This window comes from Ricinus communis, chromosome 6, assembly GCF_019578655.1.
Source record: "Ricinus communis isolate WT05 ecotype wild-type chromosome 6, ASM1957865v1, whole genome shotgun sequence".
Taxonomy (NCBI): Eukaryota; Viridiplantae; Streptophyta; class Magnoliopsida; order Malpighiales; family Euphorbiaceae; genus Ricinus; species Ricinus communis.
In genome coordinates this window covers 21,237,635-21,251,844 of record NC_063261.1, presented here as the reverse complement: position 1 = coordinate 21,251,844, position 14,210 = coordinate 21,237,635, and the positions used below count along the sequence as shown (strand labels likewise).

Here is a 14,210-nt window from a genome sequence, read left to right as displayed (position 1 = left end):
ATTTGGTCAGTCCATTCCAAGTTCTTCTGGAATAATAATATTGAAAATCAGATTAACATGAATAATGAATGGTTGATTTTTGTAATAGAAACTGGAATTTAGAAATAAATTTAATGAGAAAGACCCATGGATGCAATGCAATTCGAGCTTCAATAATTAGTTTTCTTGTATTGTAGTGAGATATAATGGGTTAGCAAAGGTGTGGCCATTATTTGGATGGCACGAAGGATGGTTTTGGTTTAGAACTTCAGATTGTATCTGTGGGCAATGCTTTTGGGTTTGCTGGTAAAAGCTTGAACTTCCTTAATTACATTCCTGAGAAGAATCAATTCAGGAAAAACTACAAAATTACAGGGTATAATACTTCTCGCTAATTCTCGCTTTCAATAACAAAAGCTCTTATCAATTAAACTAGATACTTAAGACAGGTTTCAAATATTAGTCATTTTTAGTTTAATATAGTAAAATAAGACTTGTGATGATTTAATAATGTTTATTCGAACAATGGCAAAATATAGAAACATACATACAAATTAAGTTAATAATGATCCAAATATAAGCTGATCATTTTATAATAGATTGATGTATCTACATTACAGCATTAATTTCAACTTGAATTTAAGTACTCTCTCTCTCTCTCTCTAGTCCAATAAGGAATACTGAGAGTACTTCTAGTAAATTAAACCCCCAATATAACAGGGAACTTCCATGCATACTGACATATAGAATTTAGAGAAAAGTCCTCCTAATAGATTGATCATAAAACCAGAACAGTTCATATTAACTAAGCAGAATTTGTAAATCCAGGAGAAGAAGAAGAAGAAGAAACAGCATCAGCATTCTCTCCTTGCTTCTCATAGTAATGGTAGATTGCTGCACCAGACAGGACTGCCAATGTTAAAGCTTGTGCATGCATCCTATAAAGCCAGAAAAAGAACAAGTTAAACACTGATGATATGTCTGTATAACCCCCAAAAAAACAAAAAAGATGTAATGAAGAAAGATACAGAAGAGGTTAATTTGTGCCTCAATATGAAAAAAGAGATGATATATATATATATATATATATATATGTATATACCTAGCATGGATGAGCCTGAGACTTGGCTTAAGAGGAGTTCTCGAACGTGAATAAGCAAATGATCCACCAACTGCTGTTGCCCAAAATGCTCCTATCATAACCACATGTTATTAGTCACCAGTGACCCAAAAAAGAGAAGAGAAAAAGAAAATTGGCCAAGTAAAAACTGATGAGGTTATACTAACCAATGCTGGCAAGCTTGTGATTTGAAACCCAAGATTGAATTGCCTCCATCTTCTTGTTTTAAATTTCTTTCTTGTTCTGCAGCAAACTGAATGAATGAACGAATGGGAGTGACAAGAAAGGGAATAGACGAGCATTTATAGAAGGAAGAAAGAAAATAAAGGGTGATGAAGAAAAGAAGAAAGTTGAAACATGTGCTTGTTGTCTACTTGTTTTTGGTGTGGCCCCTTGGTTTTAGTTCTCTTTTTCCACTTTTTCTTGAATACTGGAACCTCAAACTAGAGGCTTCACTGTCCTGGTTTTGTCACTCCATCTAGTATCTAGTACTGTTTTTCTTTTTTACAGATATTTTTGATTTTCAAATATGTAATTTATGGGCCATTGGATTTGGATTGAATTCAAGGAGCTAGAGATTGTTCAGAGTCTTCATTAGCAGGTGTGCATACATTGCATGACATCAATGGATGTTCAACTAACCAAAAAATAAAAAATTGACCCTCTTTTTCCTTTTTTACTTAGTTTTTACTCATCTTCTTGTTTAGTTGAATGGTTTCTTTGGATAATTAACAAAAAGTCTTCTTACTGAGATAATAGTTATTACATTGTAGTAATTAATTAAAATTTTTATCAAATAAAAGTGATATAATATGTATATATAAAAATATTTTAGCATATAATAACTTGTGCATGACCAAGTGACCTTAAAGAGAAAGTTTAATTGCACAATTATTATAGTTCAATATCCAATAAGTAATTATGGGTTCTGACATTCTCAAACTAGAGGCAAAAGTCGGTCGATCATAAATAGTAATTTATTTAAATGAATCATTTCAAGGAATAATATACTTACAAAAGTGACACTATCTATACGATTAGTACCCCTCTAATTAGTGTTTAATATTATCTGAATATTCTCAGATTTATTATTAAAAATAAATTATTGTGTAAGCACGTGCGATCAATACATGCATTGGCCTATAAAAGGAATGATTTATATATCCCATAATAAAAAGGTTACCTTGTGATTTTCAAAAATAAAAATAAAAAATAAAAAAAACCCTCTGTTAGTTCTACCAGGCAAAAGTGTGTAACCTTAGTATACTTATGCACGTGCGTAGTGTTTCTTCTTTTCTCTTTTTGCCAAAAAGAGAAAATAAATAAATAAAACATATAGTTTATAAATAATAGAAATTAATTAATTAATTAATTAACTAATTAATATGGTTTTCTGAATACCGACTAAACTATTGTAGCCGTTGGATTTGATTAGAAAATGTGAATTTAAGTTTACCGACCGTAATATATATTTAGCAACATATTATTCTCCTAATTTTAAAGTTAATATACTTTTTAAATACAATATTAAAATAAAAAAAAAAAGTTAATAGAATGAGGTGTTTCATTATATTAAGTAGGACTAACTTGCATAATTAATTTATTTTAAGTAAAAGAATAAGTTATTAACTTAAATATTATTTATAAATTATTATTATTGAATTTAATTTTAAAAATATTAACTTAGATATTTTTTAATAAAATTAAAACAAAATCTTTTTTATTGGAAAAACTAATTCTTTTTTTAAAAGCACAAACAATAACTAAATGCTCACAACAGTAATCCCATATGGGCATAGATAGGCCCGAGGTGGAACCCAAACCCGAGAATGATATGGGCCATGGGTCCTCTGGAGAAGATACATCTGGACTCATCATCATTTTGCATCAGACACAACGAAGAACTCAAAAATTTTCCCGCCATTTAAAAAATCTCCACAAGCTTCTTCAACACACTTCTTTTGTCATTTGGGTTCTGATCTCTTATGGTGCAAAAACTGACACCAAACTGAGAGACAAGTAAAGAGAAAAAGCTATGAAAGAAAATCACAAGCATACGGAAGCTACAGGACGAAGAAGAAGCAGTTGCAACAGTAATAGTAATAGAAAACCCCTCTCAGATTGCATAAACATCATTAATTCTAGAAACCCAGCTCAATCTTCTTCTTCCACATCCACTAAAAACTCCACGTCTTTTATCAAACCCACAAACGACAATACTTCATTAAACCCTAGTGCTGTTTCGGTGAACTCAGTTTCCACGCCTTCTCGAGCTCCGAAACCCTCTTCTGATAAGGGTAATCTTGCTGTTATCTTGTTTGATTGGAGTTTAATTTTTGGGTTTTTGTCAATTGAGTTTTGTGTTCTCTAGTTGAATGATTACATTTCTTTTTTTGGCTGTTCTATTGTTTGTGGAGTTTAATTTGTGGGTTTCGAGTCTTTTAGTTGCATTTCTTGTTGCTAATTCAATGTCACTCTTTTGGGCTCTTGGTAATTGATTTGTTGCATAGGCAATTTTAGAAATGAGCGATTGGATTTATACTCCTTTATTTGGATTTATTTAGTCGAAATATCGCTGTTAATTTTGAGGGCTTTTGATATTTGAGATTTTAAGTGACACTATATAAGGTTTTAGACAGTGGATTTTTTTGTACTTTGTTATTTTATTATCAATTGGTTTTGTTTCTTTCTTTAGCCCTAATGAGAATTTTCTTTTTCGGTAACCTGAGTTTAGGTAATGCTAGTGCTAGTCCTAGTCGTGAGGCTTTTGAGCCGCATTCAGTCTACAGTCGGAGACAATCTGCAGATAAGAGGAAGGGTAAAAGGAAGGCAATTGCTGAGCCTATGAGTTGCTTTCCTGCTCTAAAAACTCAATTTACTGGGTATATTTTGTTCTCTGCTTTTTTGTTTTCTTTTTTCCACTCTGTTTTATCTTGAACTATATTAAATGACCAACAACTGAAGTAGTTGAAGGATGAATTTCTGAATCTATGTAATCTTGATTCGAAAGTGGAAATGCTGATCAGACCTTAGTAGTAATAAGTGGATGATAAAAGACATGGCAAATTCTATTTCCGGGTGGTGTGAGAAGTAGCATGTCATGACATTCAGTTTATGATGGTGTTTGATCGGATGCTAAATGGTAAGAGAACAAATAGTCTCGCTTGGTGAAATGGGATTGGAAATAATGGCTTTATATTGGCCTTATTGGATGTCCGTTAGTAGTGACTTTGCATAACTTGTTATGAATTCTTGAGTGACAGCTTAAGAAATTCCAGCTACTTATGAACTAGACTCTGATAGCACTATAGATGCATTGGTTTATACGTTCTACTAAATTGAGAGGATTTCATGAGAAGTACGAGCTGAAGGTATAATAATAGTCATTAAAGCTAAAACATGGCTTGCTTTTTAAGTTAACTTTTACAAATTATCTCCTTTCTCTGTGTGTTTCCTCAAGATTATATTATTAATATAATATAATGTCAATCCATTTTTCTTTGAGTTCCCTCACTTTGTAATGGATGAACGAACACAAATATTAAATTTAAGGGTTGAAATTGATGATTACATGGAGTAGAATTTGCTGCTTAACATAACAACATTCTCCTATAGTTAATAGTGTCGTTTATCTTAATTACATACAATTGTATACTGCTGTGCCATTGATTTGCACTTCTTCGCCAATTCTATCTATGGAGATTTATAAGATTTATGGAAGCAAGTTCTCTGGTCTTGCCATTAATGTAGGAGTGAAATGAATGAACGTGAAGTAACCAGTCTATCCAAATCGTGCGTGCTGCCTTACGAAAAGGTTTGCAAACTTTTGTAGTCTCTGCTCTCACACCATTTATCAGAACTGATAATGTTTGTGTGCATGTTAAGCTTGTTTCACCAGTATTAAACAAATTATTATAAGTTTCTTATCTTGAATTTTGATGGAGTGGAACTTCTGCATATCTTGGTTTACCTTGGCCAATATTATTTGTGTTTACATGCACCTGCAAAGAGTGTTATCAGTTAGTGTGACTGCTTCTACTGATTTTACCTAACTATTCTTTTCGTCTATTTTCTTTTCTTTTCCTCTTTTCTTTTTGGAAACATCAAAACACTAGAGTATTCTTTGAAACTGGTCTCAATTCTTTCTTTCACAACTGCAAGCTGTTTCCTGAAACTGCCGCATTTCTTCTCTTCTGTGGGTATAATCAGGTTTTCCTTTGCTTATGTGCAAGCTCTATTATTGATTTCTACTTTACAGAATGGACTGAAACTTGAAAAGAAATCATTTTGTGTTCTTTATTGAAACTGAGAAACAGCTCATAACATTTAAGAGTCAAATATTGCTTTCATATTTCATGTGCTGTTTCCTCTAGCATGATACATCATGTCAAAAAGTAATAGCCTCTATTCTAAACCAACTTTCTGTTCTGCATTGATGAAGGGTCCATAATAACAGTTCTTTAGATAAAATTTCTTCCTCTATGATTTTGTTGCAGAAGCAGCGTCAGAGAATCCCTAAAGAAGATGATGCCAAGTATGCTCTGCCCCAGGATTTTATTGAGAGACAAAGGGCTTACTTTGCAGAAATCGATGCTTTTGAACTGCCGGAGGAGGAAGTTGCTTCAATTGATGAATTGGACTGAGTGAATGTGAGATGAAGTGTATAATTCGGATGGAACACACTAGCCAATCTAGCCCTAAAAATTTTCCCTGTATAGTTAAGAGTAGTTTCGACATTATACACTGGTGTTATAACTAATAACCAGCTAACCACTCATATAACATAATCACTTGATATTCATTCTAGTGTAGTCGAATGTACATGAAAGTGAAACAATGATAATGCCTTCAGTAGGAAGGTAAAAAGGAGAGTATTGTCTTTCCCTACACTGTAGTCATTAATAATGCATACCCGTCGCATGCTTCACTTTTATTAATACTTCTGTTCTGCGATTGTATATTTAATTGACCATTCTGTAATGTTTACTTACCTCTCTTTGGCTTCCTGCAAGGGGCTTAATGTTGCTCAGCTCGGCCATAGCTTTAGCAAAATCGTTAAAAAAATTGCAGGAGGATTACTTGCAAATCTTGAACAGAATCAGCAGAACTGCAATTCAAGAGTTCTTTATCTGAACGAAGAAGACCTTTCTTGTTGAACAGGTTCTCATAGTACTGTTCAAAAAAGAAAAAAACAGGTTTTTATAGTAGAAGTTATCAGGAGTTGGAGTCTGACAGTTGAGGGTGCAAGCACACTGTCGTTCCCAATTCTTGGGTAAATAAACCCTAAGCATGTTTCATTTTTTCATTGCTGCTGCGACTCCTGCCTGAATAATATAGGCAATGCTTTTGGGCAAGTAGATGAGTAATAATTCACTGATAATTTGCCATCAGCTACCCCCAACCCTGGTTTAGCTGAGCGGGGCCATTGCTTTTGAAGCTGAGATTGCAGCTGTGATCGTTGCAATTACAAAGGCATGGAATGTTGGTTGGCACATTGCGAGTCCTGAGAAAATGTCAGTCTAGCTGAAATATCCTATTACATTCTTTCAGATTACTTCACCCTCATCTCTTTTTTATATGAATGTCTAAAACTATTCATACTTTTGTATTGCTTAATCAAATTTTCAATTTACACTTTGTCTAGCATTACTTAATCAAAATCATCAATCAATTGCTAATCACAAGTTCTCATATTTATTGCCCAGCTAAAATGTTAGTATTAGGCATAATTTCAAGTGAAACTCATCCATCAAAATAATACTACGATTACAAAATTTGATCTGGTACTTTTAAACAAAATCGGGATTGGCATATTAATGGAATTTTGCTAATAAATTAATATAGTTCGAATTAATTAACCATTCCCCCCCTCCCCCACAGATTAAAACAGTATTTGCTGTTAAAAATAATTATCTCTTGCAAAAAGAGGAGCTTCATGCCACCAATAATAGTGATTAATTATTCTTGTCCCCTCGGTCCCATTTATCCTCCATGGAAGTGAAGATCAATTCCATGCTGTTGGTACTGCTGCTCCCAGAGTTAAACATAACATCAGCCAAATCTGCTACAGGAAATTCATGGACCGTGGTCGTCGTCGTGGAGGGACCTGCACCTGTGCTGCTGCTACTGCCACCGCTTCCTCCAGCACCCAAACTAAATTCCAGCCACGGTGGAGGATGATGGGCAGCCATCGTCTGCATCATCTCCTGTGAAAATTCTGGAGGTGGAGGAATAGATGGTGCTGTAGAAGACATGTGGCAAGTATGATCTCCCCGGTAGGTAACTTCAAAGGTGTAGGGATCATCATCTAGTCTTTGCACTTGTTTCTTGGCAGGACAATGATACAATTTTTGGTGGGTGCACCTGTAATAGCCCCTGAAAATGATAGTTCATATGGAGCAGGAGGGCAAATGTTATACACATATAATAATAATAATAATAATAATAATATGTTAATAACAACTCAACTAAGTCATTTGATTTTTCAAAGAAATAATTCTTCAAAATTAGTCCATTTTCTTTGGCGTGGAAAACAATCTGCATTAAGGCGTTTACTAACTAATATTAGCAATTGCATGTGTACGGCTTAGATCACTTTCCATATTAGTCAGTCATTGACTCGATCTATTAGGTTTCGGAAAACTGAGTCAAAATGTTTTTTAAAAAAATTAAAAGATTTAGTAAGAAATGGCATGAAAATAGTGGACACCATATACATATAGATTTTGATGAGATATAACGTAGAAAAGAAGTGGAAATACCGAGGGTAATTTGATGCTAAGATTTCTTTCTGACCATATTTCCTCCAAGTGTAACCATCCTCAGGTGGGATTTCAGTATTTCCCATCCTTGGAGCAGGTACCCTCATCGTCCGTTTCTCTCCATCATCCTTCCTAAAATTCCAAATCCCATTTACCCATAATCTCAAACTAAAGATTAATATATCACAAACTACATTGCATATTCTGGACCTTTTTTGCACATTAAAATTGGGTGTTCCATCCTTCTATACATGCCAATTAGACGAAACTAACATCGAATGTAAAAATTGCATTGTTTTTATATCGGACGTGTTGTTAAAATTTCCCACCTATAACCGTGAGCATACATCTATTGCATTAACATAACGTAATTAGTGTATACATGGGATTAATTGTACTAAACTAGTAATTAGAAAGCACTTGGAATTCTTTTATTGATTGTCTCATTAGGTGATAGCATGATATTTGATTAAATGGCATTCGTTCCTACTCGATTGGTTCAGAGATTGGGATTATTATTTTCTTTTTTCCTTCAGCAACTATCATAAGAATATACATTTACTATGATACGTAAATATACATGCAAAACATTTTCCTTTCCGCAATTTGCATGCGACCACAGAATTTCTTGGAATAAGTTGAAAAGCATTCCCACGTTAGACTATTTAGGTCTACGGAGATGATTCTGAAGTAAAACACAAGTCATCGGCTGTAGTGCAATTATATATTAATTAAAAATATTCGAAGACATAAATGAATAAGTTTCTTACCTTCTTCGAGGTCTTTGCAATGATGATGAAGCCATTGCCTGAACACCTGTGCTGCCACCCAATTCTGTCGGCACAGTATCAATATCTATCCCACCACCTGGAGATGACTTTTTCTCTAGCAACGGTGCTTGCGTTTGAAACAACTCCATAATTGATTTGGTCCTTAGCCAATCCTGTATGGTTTGATCAACCTGATTAGGTTGCTGCTGCAGTTCACGAAACAGCATTTGATGGTGCGAACTTGAGTCTTGAGCATTCAACATTTTCCTAGCAGTAATGAAAACCCTAATGATTTCATCCAACTTAGAAAGCATGTCCTGTTGGGTAGCTAAGTTTTGTAGGCTTGGTTCAAGATCTTTAGCTAACTTGACTCCATGAAGGATCAGAGAAATGAACTCATCCATGTATAGCTTTCAAGTTTAAGGATGTCTTAATGTTTTTGAGATTTAAACATGGTACGTGGAAAGATGATATATATGTCGTAAATGGGTTAATTGGGGGGTGGGGGGTTTTGATATGCTTCTATGCTGGTTCTGGAATTCATAATTTTAGAGAAAGTTAATTGGTATAATTATCATAAAGAAGTAGCACTCGAAGGTATTTATGTTCTTTTTACACGGTACAAAAAGGAAAAGAAGGAGCTTGGAAATGATGACTGAGTCATGGTCTCCTTGGCTTGCAATTGTTTCAGTTTAGACGAAGACCATGCCTTATTGAAAAGAAATAAAAAACACACACTTCGTTTTAGACCTGGAAGAATTTTCCTAACTTTGAAGCTATGACTATTACCAATCAGAAAAATTCCTCCCCTTCTAGGTCCCCTTGAATAATTATTACTCACCACCATCTTCTACGCCTAAAAATACTCTTTTAAGTCTCCAAATAACATACTTCGTGATCATTGGCCCCATTTTTATATCGATCTTCCTAGCTGGGATCAATATGATACTATGTTGTACTTAATAGTAAATATAGATTAGACAATAAATGTCTTTTTTAATTTAATTAAATTTTTGAATTCGAATTTTATGTATGCAATTACATAAAATTTTTGAAATAATATTTTAACACTTATGGAAATCCATCAGTATATCCTATAAATTATTGGATAAAAAAAAATTATGTTGCTATCTTATAACGGGGCAGAATGCAACATGGTGCAGGGAAAACCCATTTAGGATACTGTTAGCTAATAGCCATTTTGTTTTTCCTCAAGAAAAGAATTAACCTTAATCAGATGCCTGAATCTGAACAGAAGATTATGGGGTCATGAATTTATTTGTCTCCATGTGTCTTTGTAGCGGTCCTTAGCCGGTGGACTTGATTTGCATTTAATTTGGGCGGTGACCGAACTAAGCTTATTATGTCAAACATATTTGATCAGAGCCTTCAAAATCAGATGTAATTCCATGGAAAATGATATCTATGTGAAGTACGTACGTGAATTATGAATTGCATTGTTACGGAACTGATTACTGTTGTCCAGTTCTTGTCTTAAATAATTAATTAACTACATATTCCAAGCAGTTAAATTAATAGTAATAAGATCTATATCTTATATTTTTATTATTTTTATTTTATTTTCGATTATAAGAAAACACAGTGGTCTACATGAAATGAATCAAATTAAAATAAAAAACTATAGATGAAATCCAATTATGAATGGACCAATATGTATGTATATCTTTTCTGGGCAAGTGTGAAGCTTAGTTAACAATGTTATCTGTAGAATGGCTGTGCTAATGGAGGGTCAGCTTAGACAGAGATAAAGGCAGCTATTTATTGTACGGAAGGGGCGTTCTCGAGTTCTAGCTACTTTAAAGCGATCGGAGCTTTGACATTTTTCTTTTTGGGTACTGTGGCAGCAAATCTGTTGTACTCTGAGTCGAAATCTTTTGACGTTTCTGTTCGAGTTTCTTTGTTAGGTAAGGTTTCTTAGACTTCCTTAATTTTCAGAAAACAAGGAACAAAAGAAATACAAGCTTTTAAAAGTAAGACTATGACAAGCATGAGAGGGTAAATTGTCTTGGTGGTACCAAATTTTTGCACCTAGTTTTCAGTTGGTATCCTATTCTTAACTTGTTTTCTTCTTAGTACAAGTCTTTAGGGAATTCAAGAAGATTTCGAGAAGAAAAATACAGTATGGTAAATTTATGGCTATAGTTTTTATTTACAGTAGGTTAATTAAATTTCAATTTGGAAAAATTTTGTGCATTGGACCTACTTGCTTATTAAGCTCAGTTTGTATTGACGAATAATTGATTATGTGGCCAAAAAATAAAGAAAATATTATTATTTATTATCACCACAGCATCAATTGGCCGAAAATTAGTTAATTTCACTAAATTGATACAAGAAATTGAAGTTTTATACTAAAAAGAAGAGAAAAAAACTGAAAGATTGATACCAATTAAAAATTAAATATAAAAAATTAATATTACCGAAACAATTTACCAAATATGAGACATTAAATCACAGATATTAATAATATCAATACGTTAAGAGTTATTGATGATGCAAATAAATAATTGCCTAGCTTGAAAATTATTGCATTTTTGAATCAATCTATCTATTTCATAAAGTTTTAAGAGTGAGTATCAGGATTCAATCTATGAAACAAAAATAATTATCATCACGACACTGTCCTTCACCTAACAACACAAGGAAAGTACAAGTGTAAATACTGGACCTGCTTCTCCTCCAGGAAATCCTTTTCTTTTCTCCTGTAGTAATCAATCACTTGCGGTCTTTCTCTCTGAATTACTTCACAGGCGGCAAGTACTTAATCAGCGCAATTGAATTCCTGTAAATATTATATATGGTCACAGGCTCCAAGGTGGTCGTGTGTATAACCATGTACAGTAAATGAATTTTGAAGACCTATATATATTAATTCCTAATGTTTCGCATTTCAGTTCCTTGAACAACCCCTTGCATCCGTTTGTTCTGAAGATGGACATATCATGATTCTCTTCATGCCCCCAGTAATACAAGTTAAAATGTCTGGAATCAATGAATGCAACTATCGGTAAGCCCAAAGGGAGCAAAAGAAACCATAAGTTTTGTAAGTATAGACGTTTGAAAAAATAATGCTATGAATCATATTTTGCCCGCGACCATATGATATGAAATGATAATCTAATAAGAAAATTAATATCTGAACTTTGAAATAATTTAAAAATGATTCGGCTAAGTTAGTGTTAGATATATTAATCGTATTTTATAGATCAAATTATATTTATTTATGATAATAGAATTGTATTTTAATGATAGCAGTTGATAATTAGATGATGATAATTTAGACAAGATATCTTTTTATTAATTGTGAATTTGTTATTGTTAGTCGGCTAGATTGAATGTTCTGCCTTCAGGAACTATAAGTGTGAATTGTTAGTGTTTCTTAATTAAGTCAATGTGTTTTAGAAATTGTTGAATTCTAGCATCTAAGTGTTTCAAGAAAGATAATGCTGCTGCAACTCCTATCAATACCATTTTCATGGTGGGTTTTGAAGTGACAACTATGGTGGGTAACAGTAGTTTTATTACTCCATCATACATTTACTCATGACATAACAGTTCCAAATTATTTGTGAGAAATTGCAACTGTTCGTTCTACTGATAGATGAGGAGATTCAAGGTTGGAGCCTACGCGTCGTTTGGGGTTCAGCTATACATGCAAGTCCGTTCAATCAAATGGGACTCCACCCAAGCCTGGTGTCAGGTTAGGCAGAGGCGAAAAATTCAGATCCAAGTGAAACCAAAGACCAAAAATCATATACAGCTTGGGCCACAGCAATTCAGTATGCCTAATGTCAAGGTGGCCCAGGTATAAGCCTCTCTTTTAACAAAGTTCTCTCATATAAGTCCAATTATATATGCTCTTCTCGTACGGTATTTCTCTTTCTTTTTTTCTTGATAGTATGAGTGAAGTATCGTTCAGAAATTCAATCCTTTCAAAGTTACGTGGGATTTAAGTCCAATATCTTGGGATCTATGCTTCATAGGATTTAGGGTTTAGCATAGATCTCCGAGCTAAATACTATTATAATACAGTTTCGTGGTTGCCACCAACACTTAAAATCTCAAACTTCTAGCTAATATGGAACTTCTAGTCTTATACATATTGCAGTTAAGATCATAACATTACGTTTAGGGTTTAATCTTACGTTCGTCGGATTACCCTCCAAATTGGTAAAGAAAGGATTCTCATTTTTACTTACTAAATTTGTCATTATCGGAGCAACCAAAAACTTCAATTGTCCTACTAACTCTAGAGATACCTATTTGTAAATCCATATCGATGTCCATTAGTTCCTATTTCTAGTCACTGTTCTTGCAAGTTGTTATGAAACCCAACTTGCCAACTTGGCTAGCACCCACAATATTATATTGATTGTTAATGGCAAACCTAAGGTGATGTGTACAGAGTTAGTTATCTTATGTACTACAACCATCAAGCAAGACAGCCATTTTTGGCTTCTCCAGTTTTGTATAATAATAAAAATCTTAAAAGAAGTTAGTGTTAGCTTGCAGTCCAGCATTGTAACCCAGCTCCCTATTAATTGGTTAATTTTACTCTATTTATATCATAATTATAATTCACTATAATATTAAAGAAATATGTGATTCATACAATTAATTATTGCGCTTGGTTGAAAAGCTAGTAGTGTGAGAATACTCACTATCACACGTATACAAAATCGATGGACGAAAAGGAATATGCTCATAATAGTCCTTAGCTTTGACTACTGCAATTTTAAAGGTAACCAACTATCTATTTGAATAATGCTGTTGATCATTATTCTGTTGATGAGCTGAAATGACTTTGAATGCAACACTACAAGGATACTACGAAGTCTCTATTAAGTTTGATTCTTATTTGAATTTTCTCTAAAGAATTTGTGAAACTTGTTAATTTTCAATGCTTGAGATCCAGAATTCATTTTGATGGGGCACTCTTCTAATAATTTGTCCCTAATCAGACCGGCACTTTCAAGAAGAAAAAGAGAAAAAAAGCCTTATCGTAATCTCAACAATTGTGGGGATCTTAGGGATATTGTCAAAAGGGTTTTGTCTCACACCTAAATGGCTCATCAAGACCTAACTGTTAATTTTCAGTCCCTTTCTTGATGAGCACAGTGGAGAGGGCACCCTTCTCTCCCAACATATGTATGTAACTAGGGTAGGTTTTGGGTTTTGATTGCTATTACTATTACGGTACATGCCCTCAATATCATGCAACAAACTCTGCACTGCAAACCCTACTTCACATTGAAAAGGCTGTTCTTGATAAAAAGTTTTTGTTTTTATGAAAACCATGATAAGATGTTTTATTGGCATTACAGAAAAGATGGGTCCAAAAAGAATATCATTATTTGTACTAAAAATTGAAAAGGAAAAGCATATGGGCCCCTACAATATTGTTATCATTGAAAGAAAAAGGAAAAGGAAAAAGTTTACATTGTATAATGGCTTTGTTCTTTCAATTCAAGAAGAGAAGAGTGCAATGAGACAAAACCATCTTTTGAAGAATAAATATTATCGTAAGCCAATGATAATGATGATAAGATTCTACTAAGC

General features: G+C 33.5%; 3 protein-coding genes across 5 annotated transcripts; 1 reads left to right on the top strand and 2 right to left on the bottom strand.

Annotated features, from left to right (window-relative positions):
* Positions 1 to 545: 545 nt before the first annotated feature.
* Positions 546 to 1,445, bottom strand: LOC8259513. Its single transcript, XM_002520783.4, has 3 exons — positions 1,267 to 1,445; positions 1,082 to 1,172; positions 546 to 917 (listed from the first exon to the last, which is right to left on the bottom strand). Exons 1-3 carry the CDS (start codon positions 1,313 to 1,315, stop codon positions 785 to 787), a joined length of 273 nt encoding a protein of 90 aa, XP_002520829.2. The 5' UTR covers positions 1,316 to 1,445; the 3' UTR covers positions 546 to 784.
* A 1,516-nt stretch (positions 1,446 to 2,961) lies between these two features.
* LOC8259514 (vitellogenin-2) lies at positions 2,962 to 6,036 on the top strand. 2 transcript variants are annotated; one of them, XM_015720245.3, is made up of 4 exons: positions 2,963 to 3,396; positions 3,834 to 3,981; positions 4,850 to 4,913; positions 5,596 to 6,036. In XM_015720245.3, exons 1-4 carry the CDS (start codon positions 3,135 to 3,137, stop codon positions 5,740 to 5,742), a joined length of 621 nt encoding a protein of 206 aa, XP_015575731.2. In that variant the 5' UTR covers positions 2,963 to 3,134; the 3' UTR covers positions 5,743 to 6,036. The 2 variants fall into 2 exon arrangements, with proteins under 2 accessions (XP_015575732.2, XP_015575731.2); XM_015720246.3 differs by lacking the exon at positions 4,850 to 4,913 and having other exon boundaries at positions 2,962 to 3,396.
* Positions 6,037 to 6,828: 792 nt separating this feature from the next.
* Positions 6,829 to 9,206, bottom strand: LOC8259516 (WRKY transcription factor 55). 2 transcript variants are annotated; one of them, XM_002520786.4, is made up of 3 exons: positions 8,631 to 9,206; positions 7,861 to 7,992; positions 6,829 to 7,474 (listed from the first exon to the last, which is right to left on the bottom strand). In XM_002520786.4, the coding sequence occupies exons 1-3, from the start codon at positions 9,032 to 9,034 to the stop codon at positions 7,054 to 7,056; spliced, it is 957 nt and encodes a 318-aa protein (XP_002520832.1). In that variant the 5' UTR covers positions 9,035 to 9,206; the 3' UTR covers positions 6,829 to 7,053. The 2 variants fall into 2 exon arrangements, with proteins under 2 accessions (XP_002520832.1, XP_025013413.1); XM_025157645.2 differs by lacking the exon at positions 7,861 to 7,992.
* Positions 9,207 to 14,210: the final 5,004 nt, after the last annotated feature.

Excerpts from the sequence above, each read along its gene's own strand:
- LOC8259513 (XM_002520783.4), bottom strand. The coding sequence starts at position 1,315 with ATGGAGGCAATTCAATCTTGGGTTTCAAATCACAAGCTTGCCAGCATT. Across the intron at positions 1,173-1,266 it reads TCACAAGCTTGCCAGCATTG|GAGCATTTTGGGCAACAGCA; the intron begins GTTAGTATAACC and ends TGGTTATGATAG. Across the intron at positions 918-1,081 it reads CTCAGGCTCATCCATGCTAG|GATGCATGCACAAGCTTTAA; the intron begins GTATATACATAT and ends CTGGCTTTATAG.
- LOC8259514 (XM_015720245.3), top strand. The coding sequence starts at position 3,135 with ATGAAAGAAAATCACAAGCATACGGAAGCTACAGGACGAAGAAGAAGC. Across the intron at positions 3,397-3,833 it reads GAAACCCTCTTCTGATAAGG|GTAATGCTAGTGCTAGTCCT; the intron begins GTAATCTTGCTG and ends ACCTGAGTTTAG. Across the intron at positions 3,982-4,849 it reads CTAAAAACTCAATTTACTGG|GAGTGAAATGAATGAACGTG; the intron begins GTATATTTTGTT and ends CCATTAATGTAG.
- LOC8259516 (XM_002520786.4), bottom strand. The coding sequence starts at position 9,034 with ATGGATGAGTTCATTTCTCTGATCCTTCATGGAGTCAAGTTAGCTAAA. Across the intron at positions 7,993-8,630 it reads TTGCAAAGACCTCGAAGAAG|GAAGGATGATGGAGAGAAAC; the intron begins GTAAGAAACTTA and ends TTGGAATTTTAG. Across the intron at positions 7,475-7,860 it reads TTAGCATCAAATTACCCTCG|GGGCTATTACAGGTGCACCC; the intron begins GTATTTCCACTT and ends TATCATTTTCAG.